The sequence below is a fragment of the Salminus brasiliensis genome, chromosome 18 (assembly GCF_030463535.1).
Source record: "Salminus brasiliensis chromosome 18, fSalBra1.hap2, whole genome shotgun sequence".
Classification (NCBI taxonomy): domain Eukaryota; kingdom Metazoa; phylum Chordata; class Actinopteri; order Characiformes; family Bryconidae; genus Salminus; species Salminus brasiliensis.
In genome coordinates this window covers 17,830,230-17,852,998 of record NC_132895.1, presented here as the reverse complement: position 1 = coordinate 17,852,998, position 22,769 = coordinate 17,830,230, and the positions used below count along the sequence as shown (strand labels likewise).

The window sequence follows — 22,769 nt, the reverse complement described above, 5'->3', positions numbered from 1 at the left end:
TTTAAAGAAATTGTCTGCATATACCGATATAATTCTTATGTATGTCCCATTTGTACATTTCTTTACTGTGTGATTTGGAACCCCTGGCCAAATATGATATTTTGATATTTAATATGAAATGAAGAAAAAAACAACTTCTGCATGGTATTTTTGTCTGATTTGTTAATACACAGTTCCTTTATAACTGATGATTTAATTGTTGAAAAACGGTTCATGGCAGAAGTTGTGTTTCTTTTTTTCATTTCAACAATCACGCAGTATCTGCCTACTGCAGCAGCTCTCCGTTCTGTACACGACAGCACAGGCAAGAGAAGGTGCTTACACACTGTCAGCCTCACCTAGGGTAACAGATACCTGGGGTAACCTCACTGTGGAAAACCAGCCAACTATGCACTTACAGATGTAGAAAAGCCCTACATAAACACATTGGCCCACACGCACACCCACAGCCACTCCTACACATGCACTCCCACTCACACAGACTGATTTATTTGGATTTTCTGCCATTGTTGTGGTAGGAACTATAGCCTTCAACCCTTACCGGAACATGAAATCTCTCTGCGAGGGCAACCACCCGGCCTTCTGATATCAGACATAATATAACAACTGCATATGCTCGCTCAGGCCAAAATCAGCCCATCAGATAAGACTCATAAGCTCGTAGAAATTCCAGCACTGAGGTATCACTAAACCTGGGAAAGCACTGGAAAAATAAGCATTTCACCTCATTAGTTTAAGTCCTTTTCAATCAAGCCTTTGGGAAGTGGCTGCTAACTGACCAGAGATCTACTCCATTCCATGCACTTTAGAACTGTGATAGGGCGTTGTATTTAAAAATATGAATGAACTGATATACATAAAATGGACAAATTAATCCACGAAATAAAAACTATTTTTTTGTTTTAAATAAAACGTATTACTTATTTAGTACAAGTAAATATAACTAACATTTCATTTTTGCTTTATTAACAACCAAAGGATTGTGGTTGGTGGGTAGCTTCTCATTTTTTAGGTAGCCTATGTCTTAATAAAATAACCAATATAAAAGAACCATGTTGGATGTTCCCATTCACATTTTAACCAGCAATCTTTCTCCAGCTTTTATATTTCTGTTCTTCTTTATAGTCAGTTTGGTCCCATCCCTAATATCCAACTTTCTCCTATGCCTTTTTCAACAACTGGTACATCAGTACATCTGGACTCTAGTCTAATAGACTGAATGGAAATAAACTGCACTGATACAATGATAAACTTTTTTAAGGCACTCATTTCCATTATAGCCATTAGACAACAATAGGCATAGAAGGAGAAGAACTGCATCTATCAGCATTCAGGTGCTGATGTACTTAGAAGATTCACGTTTTTACCTTTTGAATCATGTTTTCCTGGTATGAGTGTAGTTTTAGGTTAATCTACACACCTCTGCCCACCCCCACACACAACAAACCCCTCACTCCAGCCACTGATATCTTCATAGTGAAATCTATCTGAGCGCAGTATTAAACCTTGAGCTGGCCGGTTTGTTGCTTGGCTATATCTAAAAAACAAAGGTTTTTATCCTATTATCATTCTTGCCTTGAAATGTGTTGTTCTGGGGAAGAAAAAGTTTTCCTGTCACAGACCCTTTACATTCGTTTTTAACTCTCCAAGTTCATACATTGAAAGGACTGACAGGGAATCAATAGAGGTTCTTCCATGGCATTGCTCCAAAGAATCTTTGGCATCTTTATTTTTATAAAAGAGTAGAAAGGTTAAGCATAGTTCGGCTACTGTTGTAAAATATCTGTATTTTATATATGTATGTATATGTATTTTATATTTCACTGCATTCATAACACTCTGCAGGCCCACAGTTCCCATATTGAAAAATCCCATATTTTTGAGAGCTAATACACACTATTATTGTCCAAGAGAGAACATAACAGAGACACTAAAACCTTGCAGAGGTGAGAGAAGTAGCACATCCAGCAGCTGCACAGATGTCCTAGACAGGGACACCCTAAAATAAAGCCCTAGAGGTTGCCCAACTGCTGGTGGAGTAGGTGTGCACCTGGACAGAGACTGCTAATCCATTTCCGTAAGACAACTTAATCGGCCCTGCAATCGGTACTGCTTAGACAGGGCACAACCTGTGACTGTGTGGTAAGAAATAAAGTATCTGTTTTCTCGTCTCATGAGAGTCAGACATATTCATAAAGTACTCAGATATCTCACTGAGGGACACAAGGTCTCACGATTGGGCAAAAACCTAATCAAAAGTTATTACAAGCTCAATATTCACTAGAGGAAACAAATCGACTACGGGCGTGCCTGTGGCAAGATTCCATCAAAACCAATATGGCAGCCAAACGTCTTTTAGCATGAAGTACAATCTGTCTTCCTTAAACAACTCTGGTACAAAAGGCAATAGTGCACTGATATGGCAGAAAAACAAATCTCAAAAACAGATCATTTCAGTTCATACATGCCCGCCACAGATGACGCCGTGGCACGCAGCTCATCACACAAGAACTCTATAACCTCCATGAATCAAGGCTTCCTCAAAGTGTGTTAGCACACTACAGACGTAGACATGATTTACACATCTTGTGGGAATCTGGTCAACTGTGCAGGGACACAAATCAGGGATTACAGGGGCGGCTGACCTAAACATGGAATATGTGGAGCAAGTTCAAACTAGTGCTGGCTTTCTACATAGCACAAGCTAACTAATCCACACAGTCCAGAGACAACATACATGCAGAAAAACATCAATAAAAATTCAAGTAAAAAAAGATGCCAGAGTCTTTTAAAGTTGGTATGTGGAAAAATTCCATTTGTTGTGCTAAGAATAAATATTAACTAAAGAACCTTTCAATTTACATGTAATTTGCTAAGGAACCTTTCAATTTACATTTGGTAACTAAAGAACCTTCCAATTTACATTTGATATGATAAGAAACTTTTCAGTATCCATTTGGTACACTAAAGAATATTTACATTTATGATGAATTAATGATTTGCATAGGAACCTTGGTAAATGAAAGATGTGACTGTGAATAATCTGTTTCAGGAACCTCCACATAATGTTCCACACAATGTTTTATTCCAATTATATCAGTCAAGAACCATTTAGAAGTGGAACTATTTGCCAAAATGTTTGCATAGTTCAATGGAGATGTAAACAAAGGGGAAATGACATTTAAAAAATGTAAAAATGTGTTTGCCTCACAAAACGACTTTGGCATCAGGCACACCATGTTATAACATTATGTAGCATTTAGACCCAGGGAACTTGTGCTTTTCCTGCTCAAGCACACCTGATTCAACTCACACGTGAATTGCCAGGTTTAGTAGGTGTGAAAGAGTAGGGAAATCAACAAACTGTGCTGGACTCCAGCTCTCGATTCCCCACCGTTTTCTAGGACCGTTTAGAGGCAATAAACGCTTCAGATGTCTGTTACTGATCACCACTATTTTTCTAGAATCAAGTATGTTATGACAAATGATTCTGAATGATTTATGCAGATGTTTTTAGTTAATGAAATCTGTCTGTCTAAAGTTTTTTGGAGATAACAATATAAACAGTACAATAATGTATATAATGTGTATGATGCAACACATTCTTTTAATGAATAAAACTGGACTAGTTAGTATTTAGATCATAGCTAACAGTCAAGTAAGCATACCCTTTGTTCAGAGTCTTAGAATGGCCTGTTAACAATGCCCTATGTATGTGGTATTTCTGAAGGAGGCTAGGGAGGGGGGGGGGATATTTTGTGGAAAATAAAAGTGAAGTAACGTGTTGGTTAAGGTCTAAACCCAAACAGAAAAAAAATAAAGGTCCCTCTTGCCAGATTACAGCCAAACAGGCCAGAGGCCAGTGTTATGAGAATAAGAAGTAAAAAGTAAAAGTATTGAACTAAATAACTGAAGATATCAGCCAGTGGATTGCGGCTTCATAAACGATGTTTTCAATGACAGCAGTAAAAGCGACGAAAGAAATGGGTCAGCTTCTTCGCTACTTACTGCTTTGGACATGAACGGTGCTTGTTCTGTTGCTGCTTCCATCTTCGTTCTCCACCACACACATGTAATTCCCAGCATCCTCAAGCCTTGCACTTGCAATCTGGACCTTGGAGTTTTTCCTGCAACAAAGAGACAGAGGAGTCATGGGAGTTTATGATGACTTGTGGAAAAACCAAAGTGAAATCCTCTAGATGGCCCAAGCCCAACAACGTCAGTCCAAACCTAGCAACACCAGATCAGAGATCAAAACAGAACTCTCTCAAGGAGACTCAAAAGGATCATAATGTACAGCTTCATACTGTGGATGCCATTATAGGGCTGCAATCCAGCCAAGCAGTGATTTTAGTGACGAACATGACCAATAATGTCTTATGATGTGGAACACTCAATAAAATTGCAACTTATCCACATCCCTCATTTCAGCATGCTTATATCATCAATTAGAACGGCGCACTGGTTGAAACCAGATGCACTTGTGCAAAAGATTTTTCTTCTCATTTTTTGTTTTTCAAAGTATCAGAAACTTAATTTAAGTTTGTGAAATTTAGAAAGTCTAAATGTGCAAGATCTACCAATAACTGCGGTGCAGTTTTAATCATGGTTTCTTGTGTAACCTTCGTAATCCAAGACACTCATGCGCACATTGTTAATTGCATTGACTTACTTGCTTGCTTTGATCTTGACTTCTTTGCTCTTTTTCAGAACACTGCCATCTTTGTACCACTTATAGGAAAGGGGAGGGGAACCCGAGGCTTCGCACTTCACCGTTAGCCTGCCTCCCTCCTCCACCACCATTGGGTTCCTTATAGGCTTTATTGTAGGAGCACCTAGTGAAAGAGAGAGAAAGAGAGATAGATTACTAGTGGGAAAACCTAGGGGCCTTGATTTCATTCAGGGTATAATTATTTTATTATTACATTTTGGTTGAAAAGAAAAGGGAAACATCCTGAAATATATAAATACTCAGTGAAAAACTGTTGCAGTATCTAGGTAGACACAGTCCCAGTAGTTTTCCCATTATGTATGGCTTCAGGAGCTTACCTGTTAGCCTACAGGTTTGATTATTAACAAATAATAAAGAAGCGATAAAATCAACCAATCATGTTCTGGTCTCTGGGTAGGACTATATATTTGCTTCAGGCTGAAAGTCCTAGATACGCCACTGCAAGACTGCGATCACGAGTAGCAGTCTAACCAGGATTCAGTCATTTGTTAAAAATGGAAAGTAGTGGTTGCTTAAGGGTCTTTACTATTTTAAGCTTCAAATACAGGTGTTTAATGTCCACTATATGTCTAAATGTTTGTGGGCACCACTTCTAATAAATGCATCTTGAACGCTATTTTAAGTTAATGTGCAAATGCACACACACAATAGCTTGTCTAGACCTTTTAGAGAAGTACTACCAATGGAATAGGTCTCTCTGGAGCAGATAAACATGAGTGGTATATTACTGTATAATACTAATACTATATAATACTGTATAACGAGGTATTTAAAAATGTAGACAGTATCTCAAAACAAGGACAGTATTTCATGACAGCATGTCTGTTCTGTGTCTGTCTAGTTCTCGGCCAAAAAAGCTTATTTCTCTGTGTATTTAAAAGAGCCACAGGGTGGGGGCACTGTGGGAGCTGATTGATTGGTGATGTCATGCTCTGAAAACAGGTGTGAAAAAAAACAAGCCCACTGTAGTTGTGAGTTAACAAGGTGCTGAGTTTGTTTAAAAGGGACAATAAAGCTAACTAAATACCAAATGTGAGTGAAAACAGCCGTAACACGCACTAAGATCAATCCCTTGACTCGCCACTCTTTTTTTTTTAAGTATGCTGCTTTGAACATGCCTGATTTGAGCCTCAGTTAGCTGGAACACAGACTGTGCTGTGGTGTTAAGCATGCTGGCTAACTTATCTAAATATATCTAGCTAGATAGTGATAGCTGGCTACAATTCCATACATGGCAGAACCGGTCTCATTTGCCTTTCTGTTACTCCCAACACCAGTCGCTCAACTTCGCTCTCAGACACAAGACTCGTGTCTGTAGCTCAGCAGTTAGTCAGCTGCAGCTGAACTGAGCTGTCTGATAATCAGTGGAGCTGTAGCTTAACTAGCTCAGCAAAGGCTGGCTTAGTAAGTGTGCTACAGGTCCAAAACCATTTAGAAAAAAAAATGTCTATCTCGTCTATATGATTATAAGTGTGCTTTCAGTCAGCCAGACTTGAATTTGTTCACTGTTAACCTGTTATCAGTTGGGAATGAGGTGACTTTACTAACACTCTTGTTGCTATCAAATCATCACAGCAATGCGCCGGAATCTAGTAGAAAGTCTTCTCTGGACAGTAGACACAGTTACTCCAACAAAAGCAAGATTAATACCCTGGATTTTGAAAGAAAACGTGAATGAGCAGATGTCCGAATACTTATATACTTATTATATAGGTAGTGTTAGGGGTATAGGCAGTGTTAGATTTAGAAATATATATATTTGTATGATTTTTATTTATGGTATTGATATTTTATTTATATATTAGTTCAAATATGTTGTGTTGTTCCTATTTTATTGTGTGTGGCAGGCCAGAGAAGATGATGGAGTAAGAAAAAAAGGGCCCAACACCAGATTTCTCAGCTGGCCAGATGATGTCACCAGAGACACTGGACACTGACTGTGTCATTGCTACAAATCCAGCAGTGAATTCCCTGGAATCTAACAGTGCATATGGGTTTCAGCTAAAGAGCATGCAGAACTGCGCCTCTCTCCCTCTCTATGGACATGAGTTAAGCTGGACAATGTGTCGAAACAGCAGTTTTCCACAAAAAAGTGTAAATGACCAGAAATGTCCAAAACTGCTGTTTCTGAGCAAAGGCTGTCTGGACTGTGGATCTGGGGGCAGTCCTGTTGATTGTGCTAATACATTCTCAGTAATTGTGAACAGGGGAGGGAAGACTTGGCCTGTCTTCAACACGTCCTCAGCCATTATGTAAAAGAGAAACACTACAGCAGCTGGGAGAGGTGAAATGAACTCAACTCACTTTAGAGCTAAGACAACACACACACACACACACACACACACACACACACATGCATGGTGAGAAAACAAAAAAAAAAGCTAAGCTACACTGCATTTTAGCCACACCACTGCTGCCATGCCCTGCTGTCATGATAGGTAGCAGAGCGCATGCTAAGCGCCCCCTTAGGGCATTGACGGGGTCAGCACAGAGCCGTGACCTTTATCAAGATGAGGTCATCTAAGCAAGTTGCCAGTGCCTTCCGCTGCATATGTTGTAGTCATTTGCAACACTGAACAAAAAGTGATGCGCTGAATAAACTGGATTCACACTTGATTCGAATTTGTATGTAATTTCTACATTCCTTTATTAATGTAAAGCACCTAGAACAGCCTCTATATGAAATGTGCAATAGCAATAAACCTGCCATGCTTAGTCATTTGGATCAAGCTGAATCAATACACTGTTGTTTTTTTTTTTGTTCTAATCCTGCTGCAAATGACAATGTCAATGGCTTGCTTGCAGCAGAAAATAAGCAGCGTTGTATACATGGGTAATGACTTCAATTAAGATTCTAGACGGAGGTGTGCTAAAATAGTCAGCAGTCAGCCTAATTTTGGAATGACTGGCCCACTTCCCTGTCCCAGTACAGGAAGCCCTTTTAGCAGTGCTGCTAAATTTCTCGGTTTGGTGGAACGACTCTGGCATTCCAAATCCAGCTCCGCCGCCAGCGAAGCCTGGTATGCTACAGTAACGAAAGTATGGCGATGTTCCCTGGCGCAGTGTTTGCAGTGTAGTGACAGTGTTATTATTCCTCAGGTTTTTACTGACATGGTGAAGCTACGCAGCCTACATTCTTGGAAAAGCCTGCAGAGCTTACAGGTTAACACTTCAGAGACTCTGCAAGATGAACAAAGGCCTGTGGTTCTCCCCACAGCACGGCGGTTAGCACGATAGGAAAAGCTGGCTTTAGCTAAGTAACAGATGTGTATCACTGCCTGGCATGCTTTAAGGGTGAGTAGGTCCCTTAAGGTGTGCTGAGCACGACGCAGACTCACGTTCGCTCATGCAGTGAGTGTGATACATCTTAGCTGAGTCTGTGAGTGGATCAGAGACAGCACACAATGGCCAAAGCTTTGCCACACACAAACACACACACATACATACACAGCCTGGGTGGTTAGGTCAGATGTAATAGTTAAGGTGTTTGGCTCTGAGCTGGAGCGCAGCAGGCTAGGTGATTACGGAAGCTTCTCGAAACGACGACTGACGCCTTTCAGCACATACAAGCAGGCATATTGTGCCGTGCCATTTCCTGCACATCCAGGCTGGTACTTGCCCTTGTGCAAACTGAATTTTATGTAACTTTCAGAATCACAAGTCTTTTGTAGGAAAACAAATAACGCCTGATGCTGTGTTTTTTTTTTCTCTCCATCCAACATACTGTAAAGTGAATTACAACCAAATGACAATGAGAGCTGTGTGAGATTGTGTAATTAGCAATACATTAGATGAAAGACCTTTAGTTGACATTTAATAATAAACATACTGTCAGAGTCCTAACAAAACATCAATGGGGTTATGAAAGTTTTTATTCACACCATATGAAAATGCCAGCTGCTCCTTATGGTGTGTGAACACTGCATGACAGATGGACGTTTACAAATTGTACAAAAACTACTTGAAATCCGACATGAACATTAAAATTAAGAGCATTTGTTCCCTTTCCAGCTACGTTTTCATTTCATTTCAGAGAGGTTTCTCCAAGATAGCGACGCTACTGGCTCTAATCATTTGATACAACCTAACGCAACACAATTTTGGTAAAAGCCACCAGGCACGGACCATGCAGTTGCTAACTTTATTGCTGCTTCATAATTGCCTTTGCCGCTGAATGTGGCCGAGTAGGCTCTCCTGGCTCCTTAAGGCTCGACCCGTAGACAAGCGCAAAGCACAGCTGCATGTGTGTGTTACCTGCACATTGTAGATCACTGGCCCACAGCAGCCAACAGGTCGCATATTTCACCAGCCCTTTAACACAACCGTCACACTTTACGAGACGCATGACACTCTCTCTGCGGCCCTGCCCATAATTTAAAAACGACTTGGAAATACATAACCTCAGGGCTGGTGCCAAGGTTCAGTCTGAACACTCTAAATCACCTTGTGGTTTAGGGAAAGAGTAGGCTGGAAGAAGAAAACAAATTCAAAAAAGCTTCACAGTCCTTGATGTTTAGATGCAGCATAAACTGACGCCTCTTTTCCTGATATAACATTTACAAGGAACTTAATGCTGTATTTCAGGAAGGTGGTATGACACATGTATTTTTCTTAAGTGTGACCGTAAAGAGGGCATTCTGAGGAAAGTTCAGCTTGACAGCTTTTAAAATATTTGTCAGGTTGGGGAGTGAGATCACTCTAGAGCTAGAGTAAGATTGGTGAAAACACACCACTGTCACTCAAGCAAGACAAAAAAAAAGGGAACTGCAGAAAAGCAGAATGCAACTGTAGATCACTTCAGTTGGCAAAGGTTTGTCACCACTTTACTGAAAATCAATCAACAGTTGTGGTGTGTTGTAACTTCTCATGTAGCTTAACCCTCACAGAGATTCAAGAAGAATGCAAACCATGTCAAAATAGCCTGATTGCTTAAAGGCTTTGAATTTCATTACGTCTGATTTTTATTTCTGATTAGTACCCATTTTGTCCCCAATTTGGATTAACAATCCATACATATTCTCCCAGACTGTGCTGGCCGGTTATGCCAACTGTGCTTTCTTGGGGCCTCTGCTGCCGATGGCTAACAGCATGACCAGTGATCCGAACTAGCGATCCTCTGGTCATAGTGACAGCTCCTTAAATTACATATTTGTGTCAAAGCAAGGACAGTATTGTGTTCATATCACAATGAATCATCCCTTCTGTCTTTTTTTTTCATAAAACTATTTGAAGTCAACCACACATTCCCACAACAACAGGCAACATCAGGACAATTCAAATTGAAACAGTATAAAATTACTTGGCAAGAAAATGTTGAAAGTATGCCAGAAACACACATTCAAACACACAAACACATAGACAAGTATACTAAAGCACACTAAGCACACTAAAAATGGCTGTTTCTATACACTGTCAAGAAAGGAAGGTCACATACACTCATCAAGTACTTCATTAGGAACATTACTAATACTATATACTGATACACTAATACTAATACTGGGTAGGGCCCTTAAAACAATTCATCATACCATATATTCCATAAGAATCCACTGGAAACATTCCTCTGAGATTCGGGTTTATGTTGACATGATTGCATCATGCTATCCGATAGATTTGGTAGCTTCTCCTGTTCTACCACAATCCAAAGATGTTCTAAAGGACACTGATCTGGGCACTAGAAAGTCCACTGAAGATCATCATGTTCATGAAACCAGATGAGATGAATTTTGCTTTGGGACATGGTGCACCATCATGCTGGAAGTAGCTGTTAGAAGATGGATAACGTATGGCCATGAAAGATGCGCATGGTCAACAATATTCCTCAAATAGGCTGTGGCATTCAATCAATGATTGGTTGGTATTAACCAATTGCAATAGACCAGATACCTATGCACATACATCTACAGTAGTATCTGCTGATTCCATGAAGTTCTGTGTTTAGAACAGGGGTGAGTGTGTCCTTTTAAATAAAGGTCAAATCAAGCAACTGATGGACCATATCACTGTCCACGTGTTTTACTTCCTACAGCAGCAGTTCATGGTTGATAGGTAATTACAGAAAACATTACATTTAATAGAAACAGCTACGTTTTACATCAGGTCCAATGGGTTAATGGGCCCAAATTCTGCCAGGAAAACATTCCCCACACTATTACCATCCACCAGCCTGGATTTTGAACACAAGACACATTGGGTCCATGGATCCTGACAATGTCATCTGCGTGTCTCAGCAGAAACTGATACTTGAGAACCAGGGTATTATTTTCCTTCAACTATCCAGTTGTGGTGAGCCTGTGCCCACTGCAGCCTCAGCCTCTTTCTGTTCTTGGCTTTTGCTGTTGTAGCCTCAAGATTCAATGTGTTGTGCATTTTGACATGCTGTTCACCACAGTTGTACATAGTGGTTATCTGAGTTACCAAACCAGTCTGGCTCTTGTCCGTTGACCTCTCTCATCAACAAGGTGTTTCTGTTTGCAGAACTGCCGCTCACTACTGAGATCACATTTTCCCTCATTCTGATGGTTGATGTGAACATCTGCATGATTTTAATGCATAGCTCTCCTACAATCTGAATAGCTGACAAAATAGATGATTGAATGAATGGGTAGGTATACAGTTCCTAATAAAGTGCTCAGTGAGTGTATGTCTACACAGCATATTAGCCAGTGTAAAATCAACAGTTTAGTGTTAAATTACATATAAAGGGAAATTTAGCTTTTATATGCAAATAAATGATTCACTTCATTGTTAAACTATTTTAAATGTTGTTTTAAGCATGTCTAACAATTTAGCATGACATCACCTCACACTTGGTAGACCCACATCATATTGTAAAGTAGTACTGTCAGTAAAATACAGATTACAGAAATAACATTTTCTCAGAATCATATTTCCACATCTTAAAGTGTTTTTAGTGATTTTAGTCATTTCCTTTATATTGCATATGCTTTGCTCTTCAGTAATCAGTGCATGACTAATAAGTCCTTCTTATGGGTAAGCTTATAAGCTTATCAATTATTGAAATGAAATAATGAGTGGCTTTTTCAAAACATTCAGTGGTCTACAAGAGGCTAAATAAATATTCTTAAGTTGTATAAGAAGCAGCTGTAAATAACCCAAACTGCAATGAAACACAACATTTTTACCAAGAAACAGAAACCAGAAGATTTCAAGAAGTCTGGACTTTTGAACCAGCAACATATCCAGCCAACTCTTACCCTGGACATTCAACAGAAACACAAACCCTGAGCTGAACCAGCTGTCTGTAATAACTAAGTGAACACTGCTTTATAGAAATAGTGATCAAGAAAGCTCACTGGGCAACACTGCAAAATGTACGTAGAGTTTGATTAAATATTCTGAGGTAAATTCTTTTTCATTCATAAAAAGGAATTTCGTTCATAGACAGTGAGACCTTACCTCTATAGTGTCACTTCCAATGTGAACTTTGGTTAAAAATGTTATGGTTTTGTTAGCACTTGAGAATCAACCATGATTTAATCATATTACTGGACTCTAAGTAGTAGTACGTTCTAGTAGTAGTAGTAGTAAATCCTGGGCTTTCCCACTCCAAAATCACTGTTTTATGTATTAGTAATTATGTAGATGATCAAAGTGATCAAAGGTATGTTTAGAGGAGTAAAGGTCAGGCATTCAACTTCAAGAACACTGTACCAGCTGCTAAGCATGGTGGTGGTAGCATCATGCATTGTGGCTTTTTTGCTGACAGTTAAACTGGTACATTGCACATGGATGATGTGGTGGATGGAACAATCAATAAGCACCTCAGAATTCTTCAGCATAAGCTTAAAAAATCAGTTAGATGGTGGAAACGTGGGCACAAATTGGTGTTCCAACATGACAATGACTTCAAACACAACAAAGGTGGATGAGGAATGGAAAAAGCAAGCTATCATTAAACTTTTGGAATGGGTTTCCCAGTCATGACTTGGAAAATTGTAACTAATTATAACTAAAAATATGCAGGCTGTTCACCATTGGGTCTGTGCCAGAAAACAAACCAATTTTATTCAACTCTACCAGTTCTACCAAGAAGAGTGTTTAAAATATTCATCTAGAATGCTGCCAGAAGCTTGGTGATGGCCACAGTGTCTGGTCAAAGTACAACTTGCTAAGGGATATACATATCTGTGTTGTATATTTTTGACCCTATATGTATGATTTTGACCCTGTGTTGATTTCAGAATCCCCATCTTATTAAAGATGTTTTAATAACTGAAAGCCCAATATTTTCATGATATTCATTTCCACACAACTTTATCATTACAAACTAAAAAAACCTGAAAGGTTTGCTTAGATTTAGGTGGGCTTTTAGGGGCTTAACCCATGTATGTGTAACTTAAACCCAGTAAACCACAAACAAACGGTTTTGCCCTTTCCAGTCTAGTCCTGCTGGGTTTCAGATTGTTGAAGTGTAATTATACAAACATAACCTAGACATAAACACAACACAAATAAACACAACACAAAACAGACATAAAAGACTTCTGATGAACACCTATCAGCTGTTTCTGTAGGTAGAGTGTACATGTGTGTTTGAGGAACAGTGGATTTGCCTAGCTTGAGGGGTTTCTGCGCTAGGAGGCACACTGAGCAGTGTGATTCAGCTGTGTGGGCCAGCCTGGAAGATTACTTCACCCACAGCATGTCAATCAGTATCTCCCATCAACCACTTTGAGGGAGATCCTAAACAGCATTGCAGTCTTGAGATCATCACAGTCATCCTGCTTCTACCATCCTACTGTTCTGCACTACAACACTACTAGGAAACTCACCCCTTGTCTGAAACATCTCTAAACACTAAAATTCAATAATGATAATGATAAATGCTCACATCGCATTACATGACTGCTGGAGACATCTAACCACTTTCATTACAATTCCTATTGTTTTTCTTTCCATCTTGCGTTCACTGCTATATTTGGCCAAGATTAGTAAAACAAAGAAACTGTTCAACTTGTAATTGAATATGATAATAGAAAACCTTGGACAGATATGCTTCTTTTATCATTTGCCAGCAAGGAAAACTTGGACCATATTTTACTTCCCAACCATGTCTTCAAGCAAAAGCCTTGTTTTTCTTCTCATTTGCTTTGAAAAATAATTAAACATCAAACAAAAACGATCAAAAAAGCAAGACAATACAGTCTTATGTAAAAGTTGATCAAATCACATGTGTCTCTGATTTATTTTAGGTGAAATTAAGTTCATATCCTCTACACAGACTCCCTTCTACACATGCTAAAGCATAATTACTCATAATTACTCATAAGTAACTCAACTTAATATATTGAAACAAAAAACATTAAACAAAACATTAAATATGACCTTAGAAGTTTTCAAATGTTGTACATTTAAGTTTGTTTCACTTGTTCACTTATTTATACTTAGAAACTTATTTGAATATGGACCGCCAAAACGCTTGCAACTGTTGACTGTATTTTGTCTTTGAAATTGAAAGCAGAAGTATTCCTATGCAGGAAGTGGACAAAATGTTGTGTTAAATGGTATCATTGTACCGACGCGACCATCCCTGTAATGTCTAATATATTAATCTGAAAAATTTATATAGTATTTATGTACTTCAATCACTGGCACAGCTCTTGGTGGTTAGCCTAGCTAATGGCGCTAATACAAACAGAACGGCTACTGGGGGAGCCACTGTGAACATGGCGATATGAGAATGCCAAACTCGTTCACCCATTGTCAAATTACAACTGAAGAGAGCTGGCAAGCTTAAAGAGAGCACGAGTCCTTGCTAAAACCAGGATAAATACTGGCTTGACTTCCGAAAGGTGGCGAGAACTCCATGACCTAAAAGAATTCAAAAGTTTTGCTGAGTTGGCTTTTTTTTGTCAAGCAGGGAATATAGCTATAGATATTTTTATATCACTATTAAAACAGGCAGCCAGGCTCTTATTGCTGTGAAGTTTGTATGTACTTGCTATATAGTTGTATTACCTGTGTAGCAACTTAGCTGGTTAGCTTTGCTAACGCTGTTTGTTGCCTCTGTTGTTTGAAAAGACAGAGCTAGTCACTATTCTCTGGTGCTGTCCTTCTTAAGTGCTATCCTCACTGCCATTTTGTACACACAACCTTTAAGACCACCTACATAGATACCTGACCGGAGTTAGCAACTACCAGCTGTTCTACTTTAGCCAGTGTTGTATCTGTTGCTCCATGAACACGACTATTTATTTTCATATGGCTGCCCCTCAAAGAAAGCCTCCAGACCAATTTTACTGAACTCTACCAGTTCTACCAAGAAGAGTGATCAAATATCCATCTAGATTGCTGCCAGGAGCTTGGTGATGGCCATCAACATGTCTGGTAAAAGTAAAAACTTTTTATTAACTGAAAGCCCAATGTTTTCATGATATTAATTTCCATGGTGAGTGAAATTTTCCTGATTTTTGGTTTTCTATGTCTGATGTAATTGCTCTCTATATTGTGACCGTATTTGCACATAATACAATTTCATATTTTAAGTTATTTACCTTAACCTGCATGGAAAAATTCTAAACCTAAATACAATTATTATGAATGAAAACAGTAATGATTTCCTTCAACGTTTGCCTGAGTACTCAACTCTGAACTACTCCACTGACTGAATAAATGAATCTAAACTTCCAATGATCAAATTCATCTGCTCTGAAAGGAGACCACATCACAATGCACGTTTTAAAAGTACTCCTCCGCAAAGATCGGTGCAATTCCACATTCTCACCAGAGAGGTCACTAAATTCCCAAATCCTCTGAACTTACAGACTGACGCTTTAAAGATAACAGCAGAAGAATTTGAATCAATATAATAAACTAAACTGATTTGTTGGTTGCTCTTGACTTTTCACATAACCTGCAACTTCGAAAGTGACCAAGAAAGACATTAAAACGTTTACAGCACTGACACAATAGTCAATAATCATCCATACTGTAAAGTCTGTAATGCTTGATTTCAACACCTGCAACAGTGCATTTTAAATTAACCAACATTGGTAATATAAAATCACCACTCTCAGGCCCATCACCACATCACACATGCTTCATCAAGAATCTTATTTAGGCCACAGCATTCGTCTGTCACTACAATATGCCCTTTTTCTTCTTTCTCTTGCACTTTGGGAGAGAAAATAAGTCAATCATTGTGATTTTCCACCTGAGATTCTTCTTCTTCTTTTTCTTCTTATTCTTCTTCTCTCATCTGACTTCAAGCGAGCTAAATTTAGCAGTGCATCAATGTGAAGAATCAAAAGTTGAGAAGCAAAACTAGAGACAGGGTTAACATTACTCTCCCAGAGGAGTTTACTCTCTCAGGCAATCTTTTCTTCCTGGCTTTGCTTTGTTTTTAGTAGACAAAGCAGAGGAGATTAGCATCATTTGAAGACACCGCTCTCTACTGGGCCACTTGCTACAGATTCAGACCGGCGTCTAAATGCAGACACTTCCAGAAGAAAAACTGGCATAGCCACTGGATGTTGTGTCTCACACTGACTTGTGTTATATTATACTTGTGTGTAAGGAGGTCAAACGTTGTCGCAAAATAAGGGCAGAAAATAATGGGAGAAGTGTGATGCATGACAAAAGGTCTCCCTCTCTTTCTCTCTTACACACACACACAAACACACTCTGCATAAACCACAGCCTCGGGGTGATAGAGCAAAAAGAAACTTCCCACAAGGAGGGCCATGGAGAGGCCTAGAAATGAATGGGTGGTATGGGAGGAGGTGACTGAGAGACAATACAATACTCCACATTGTCTCTGTGAGCCCCTAATCTGGTGTTTCTCAGATCAAGGTGAGTCCTCCAGAAACTTCTCACCTACCCTTTTACAAATAAAGTTTCCTCAATTTTTATTGGGCCTTTACATTATGTGAATGTTCTTTAAAACTAAAATGCAAATAAAAGGGTAAATTGGCAAATTTACAAAAAATGCTTTGTAAAGAACAACTGATTAAATGATTGTCTGATCAAAGACTTCTTATTCCTCTATAGTATCACTCCAAACCACCTTTTTTTTGGACACCTTTACTTTTTAAGAATGGAGCCTGTGTGTCTGCATCTCAGTAGTTTAGAGTTAGCCTGTCTGTATTTGCCCAAGAAGACTTTACCCATGGACAACTGTCTGAATAGAGGAAACATGGAAGTAGAAGGGACGAAACACTCTGGATATGCAACTATGCAAACTAAAATCCACCAGGATAGCATTACAGAGTATTTGAACTTTGTATATGTAAAATAGGGGCCTTTTCTTCTTCCTTGACCCTGAGGTCAGACTGCAATGACAAGTCATGGCATGTAGAAACCTAGAGAGCTAGAGAGAGAAAGAGCACCAGCATGAAACACTCCACTTGCTGTGCAAGAGTTTCCCGCTAACTTGAACCCACTCAGACGGCTGTAGCAATGACACTGCAACAGTACAGCAGTAGTAAAGGCTTTCCTGCAGTAAGTGCCCCTGAAGCCCAGCAGTGCAGCCTCCTTCACATCCAGCGGGAGCATGCTGCACTGTGAGTCTGCAATTGCACAGTTAACTGCTTCAGTGAATGAATCAATAGGACCATTGGCTAAGTGGCCAGACAAGAGTGACTGTAAGCACAAAGGGAAATACTCTAGCACTCGGGGTCCAGCAACAATAGCACTAATCAAGCTACACTAGCAAAGGCAGGCATACATCCACCGCAAGGCTGTAAAAGTGCATGGCGTGATAGCAGGGAGGTCCAGACACGTCAAAAAGCTCGGGCTGAGGCTCGCACGGCAAAAATCAAAAAGCTCAATTACACAGCTACGCCACAGCAGCCAGATGTGCCGCTACACGCTGCCTGCTTTAGGAAGTTCTCCCTTGTGACAAAGCAGCCAGCAAGCTTTGACAAGACAAGATGAGATATTCTTCCCTGAGCCTTGCACTCCACCCCTCAGAAACTCCACATACACACACAGACACACAAACACACACCTTCACCTTGTGTGGGATTACTGTTCTTTTCCTTGCGCTCCTTCTTTCCTCCTTTTTTCCTCCCGTTTCTCTCCTTCTTTTTCCCACTTTCTGACATTTTTGGTATCGGCGCAAAAAAAGGGTAAATCCACTCAGGAAAAAAAAGACTTAGGCAGAAAAGAAAAACCACAGATAGTCCTGGGGGTAGTGTGTGGCAGGCGCGCTCGAGACTCTGAACTTGTCAGAGCACTTGTGCCCTATATACACTCGCTCCCATCACACAGGGAAACACCTACTTACAGCATGACAGAGAGAGCGAGCGAGAGAGAGAGAGAGAGAGAGAGAGAGAGAGAGACTACAGACAGGGCAAGACAGTGGTGAGAGAAAGAAGGGGAGGGATAGCAAGAGTGACGGAGAGTGAGAGAGAGAGAAGGGGAGGGATAGAATGAGACAGGGAGAGAGAGAGAGGAAAGAAGAGAGGGAGGAGAAGAAAGAGAAGGAGGGAGCCAGGGAGGCATTTCCCATTGCTGTCAGGCAATTAACTATTCACTGTCTGGAAGCTCCAGATAAGCAGAATGCCCTCCAAGCCCTGAGGCTTAAGGTAACATTACTGACAGAGGTAACTGGTACCGCTAAGAAGAGCGAGCTGAGACAACTGAAATAAAGTTAACTCATGCAGCTGAGGGATGAGACTGGTATCACTGATAGATGGTACTGGTACCACTGACAAAGGGAACTGTTAACAGGTAACCGGTAACTGGTAGTACTGAGGGACAGGTAACTGGTAACTCTGAGAGAGAGGGAACTGGTGCCACTGAGAGACAGGTAATTGGTGCCACTGTGACAGGTAACAGGTAACAATGAGCGTAGAGGGAGAAGGCATATAACTGGTAACACTGAGAGAGAGGGAACTGGAAATCACTAGAGAGGAAACTTGTATCACTAAGAGAAGAGAGCAGGAACCAGTACCACTGTGACAGAGATAAGTGCAGTAGGAGCCCTGTTGAACTCAAGCTGCCCCCGCTCACATGCCTTCATGGGTCTAATCTGAAGCCCCAAGTCAAAGGTCACAGGTTAATGAGGCAATTTCAGGTACCTTCACTCTGATACAGCTACAGAAGCCCCCTTGCTTGCTACGACAGAAGCATACAGTAGAGACAAATACATATACATTATTTTTTAACCCTTCTGGACTGTTCAGGCCCCCTTGTTTTAACGGAAACTCGGCTTGCTTGTTAGCATCTGTCACTTCTATCTGTCTTCTTATCTGCAACCCTGATCTCTGTCCTGCTAACCAGACCTAAACATAGCCTCATTAATCTTCCTGATAATCCCATATATATATATATATATATATATATATATATATATATATATATATGTAAAAGGTAAAGGTAAAGGTGCACGTATTTGTCACTGTGCAGTGTACACCGCACAGCGAAATGTGTCCTCCGCATTTAACTCATCTGTGGTAGTGAACACACACACACACACTAGTGAACTAGGGCCAGTGAGTACACACACCCAGAGCGGTGGGCAGCCAACTCCAGCGCCCGGGGAGCAGAGAGGGTAAAGGGCCTTGCTCAAGGGCCCAACAGTGGCAGCTTGCCAAGCCAGGGAATTGAACCCACAACCTTGTTATCGACAGCCCGGCGATATATATATATATATATATATATATATATATATATATATATATATATATATGGACTAGATCGAAATTCACAGTCTGTATCCTGCAAAGCCTACAGATCACACTGATTTTTTTTTCTTTTCTGACCCAATGAATTAACAGCTTATTCTGCGTACTGGTTACGCTTAAGCTTACTGGTGGAATAAACACTGATCGTCTGCAAGGAGATTGTAGTGTAATATTTCCTTGTATTTCCAAATACTTCCTCACTGTCACTTCCCTACGGGCCACTGGTCCATATGGCTAATGAAGAACATGCAGATGCAACATCCTTTCCGGTATGGCCAACATGCCCACTTGTAGATTAAATCTGCATGTAGATACCGTTTTTTGAGTACTTAACAGATATAGATAGTGGGATTATGTTTCTGAGCTCCCTCCCTTTATTTAGAGGATTTGGCATCTCTTGAACAGCCATTGCCGAACCCACTTGCAGCTATGCCCCCAAGAAAACTCTGAACAAAACAAACTTCCCTTTGTGACGCAGCAGTAAAACCAGAATCTGCATCTAGCGTTTCCGCCAGTCTATTTAGATTGCCAGATAAGTGGCCTAATAAAACAATGCAGATGTGAGTGGACACAGCCACATCTCCTCTTCTTATCTCCCTCCTTACTCCGTTTCCCCCTTTCTGCCCAGTCACCCCCACCCTCTACCCTTCGGCTTTTGTGTTCGGTCTCCCACCCTGTACTGTAGGCGAGTTTCAACGTGTTTCACCAAGTAGTTTTGCCTGCTAGAGTGTTGAGGAACCTAAGTTGACAGACTCCTCTCTGCACATTCACACATAGCTAACCACCCAGCATACAACAGTATACAGTCAGAGCTGTACTGCAACGCCCGTGACAGCAAAAAGCAGCAAGTAAAAGCCTGTGTTTGTTGAGCAGCAAACTCCAACATCCAGGCATACATGGGTGCATGGGGAATCTGTGCTGTGAGCTTAGCCGCATTATTAACACCAAAGTTAAGATTTATATTTAACAAAGATCACTGATTAGAATCCTAGGTCATGCAGCTTGCCATGCGTAGCAGGATTCAGAGAGAGCAAAATTGGCCCCACTCTCTTAGGGGTGGGTTTATGACACTTCCTACGTCAGTCCTAGTGTGACGTCTGTTTGTTAGCTGTTGTATTGGAGCTGGGGAGCCGCATCAGTTAGAGCTGCATCAGTTTAAAAGGAGGCTGGCTTCACATGTGTCGGAGGAGATGTGCTTGTCTTCACCCTCCTAGTGTTGGGGGAGTTTACATGAACAGAGATGGGGTAATTGGCCTTCTGAATTGGGTAGAAAATGGGGTAAAATCAGAAAAAATGATGTATTTAAATGATATATACAGTCTAAAGCCAGATTTGGGGCAACCTTTGACAAATGTTAGTGAGCAGTAGTAAACACAGCCTCTGTAACTAAAACAAACATTACAAACAGTATTTTCAAAGGTTTCACCCTTTGATTAGCAAACCAGGCCTGAAGTACAGTATGTCATTAATTCTAATTGAAAACTGTCAACTCAATTACATTTCTAAGCCTTATAATCCCATTCTTCTCTCTACCATGTTCCCTATGGCACTGGCTGCAACACAAACCCAAAGCATGACCCATCCATCATTCCAGAGAACACAGTTCCACTGCTCCACAGCTCAATGCTGGGGGTCTTTATCCCTCTCCAGCCCACGCCTGGCTTTAGGCATAGTGCAAATACGCTCATGTTTATCCTATTCTATTGGTAGTACTTCTCTACAGGGACAAGACAAGCTATTTATGTGCATTTGCATCTGTGTCAGCAATGGGTGCTACTTAAAGTAGCTGAATGCATCCATGTGTCCACAAATACTTGGGCATATAATGTAGTTTAACATATAATGGCATTATCATCTTAATGTCTTAACTGCATCTACAATATTTTTATTGGACACAAGAAATAACAAATCCTGAACATGACTTCATTGGTGTTTGTTTTTCTAGCACAATGTGGACTACAGATGTCTTGGTGTCTTTTGAAAACTGACACTCTGATGTTTGTTGTCCAAGAATAACTCCAAGTTTTACTGAAGAAGAGCAACAGAAGATCATTTTTTTAATTTGTGGTCAAAAAATCTCAGTAGAGACATACAGTTGGAACCATAAGTATTTGGACAGTGACACAAGTTTGTAATTTTGGGCAGATCAGTGTGAACATGCATTGCCACTGACTGAATCAAATGTATGTAGACATGTGAGCACAGTCGTAAACTGTTTAAATGAGGACATATAATCAGACTTGGACTTGGACTATGATTATGGAGCCTCTTGCTCCATTTAAACCACCTGTATTTCTTCAGGACGTAGTCCCAACATTACATATTAATTACAAACCGCTTTTTGATAGAACATTTCCTTGACACGAGGAGATGAGGAAATTCAAGCCAGGAGATGACCTAAAACTGACCTGACCTGAGGGGTAGTGCTACCTCACTGGCAGATATTCTCGTCACACGGGAGACAGAAGGTCTGTGGCATCACCTAAAACCTCATTCTAAAAAACTAACTATTAAGCACCCAAAATCGAGCTTCCTGCAAAAGCACACACAAAATGTATTTTTGGACTATTTGCATCTTGACTTGATTTACGATTCAAATGTAAAGAGTTCCTGCCCAGCTAGCAGAGAATGTTACTGAAATTCTAAACACAAACACAATTAAGAAAATCCATTACAATAAAAAAACAACAATACATGATCATACTGATATTGCACTGATAAATTACATTTAATGAATGTCACAAAAAGCTATCCAAACCTAAAAATTAGAGCATTTAATATTTAAAACAAAGAATAAAATATTTTCATAATTTACACTGATCATAAAAAGGTTAAATTCTGAACTTGCAATATTTATAGAATAAATGAGTAAGCGTAAAACGTAAAAAAAAGTTACAATAACATTCTATTAACTTTGTTTTAAGCTTTTTCATTTAAGAGATAAAATGTTCTAAGAAAAAAACGTCTAGCCGGGTGGGCACCACACAAACTGAAAGATTATTGAGGCAGATAGCAATGATTGCTAAGCAGCGATTCGAGGACAAAAAAAATAAGGCGGAGCTTGGGAACAGTCAATAAACACTCAGAAACGAAGTCTAGAGTATACATGCTTACAGAAAACACATAAAAAGTCCAAAATTTTCAAAGCTTAAACATGCATGGATGTTTGTAGGAGTGGTTGGGATGTTCACAGGAATGGCTAATGGCCCGCCCATGCTCCCCTTTCAGGACTGAATTAGCCCAGTGCAGAAATCCTGTAATTGAATTCATTCTTATAGGCTGTGTTCCAAACCACAAACTACTACACTAAACAGTACGCACAAATAGTACCCCACCATTAGAACTGCATTTATTAGTGCAGTGTGTAAAGTATAGGACTGTGTGGT

General features: G+C 40.0%; 1 protein-coding gene across 5 annotated transcripts in view; it reads right to left on the bottom strand.

The window, feature by feature from the left end:
• nrg2a (neuregulin 2a) overlaps positions 1 to 22,769 on the bottom strand; it is a 117,089-nt gene that overhangs the window by 56,357 nt on the left and 37,963 nt on the right. For all 5 annotated transcript variants that reach the window (XM_072662644.1, XM_072662641.1, XM_072662643.1 and 2 more), the window contains exons 2-3: positions 4,673 to 4,835; positions 4,009 to 4,127 (exon numbers count right to left, since the gene is read on the bottom strand). In XM_072662644.1, coding sequence (XP_072518745.1) covers positions 4,009 to 4,127; positions 4,673 to 4,835 — 282 coding nt within the window. The remainder of the gene's footprint in view (positions 1 to 4,008; positions 4,128 to 4,672; positions 4,836 to 22,769) is intronic.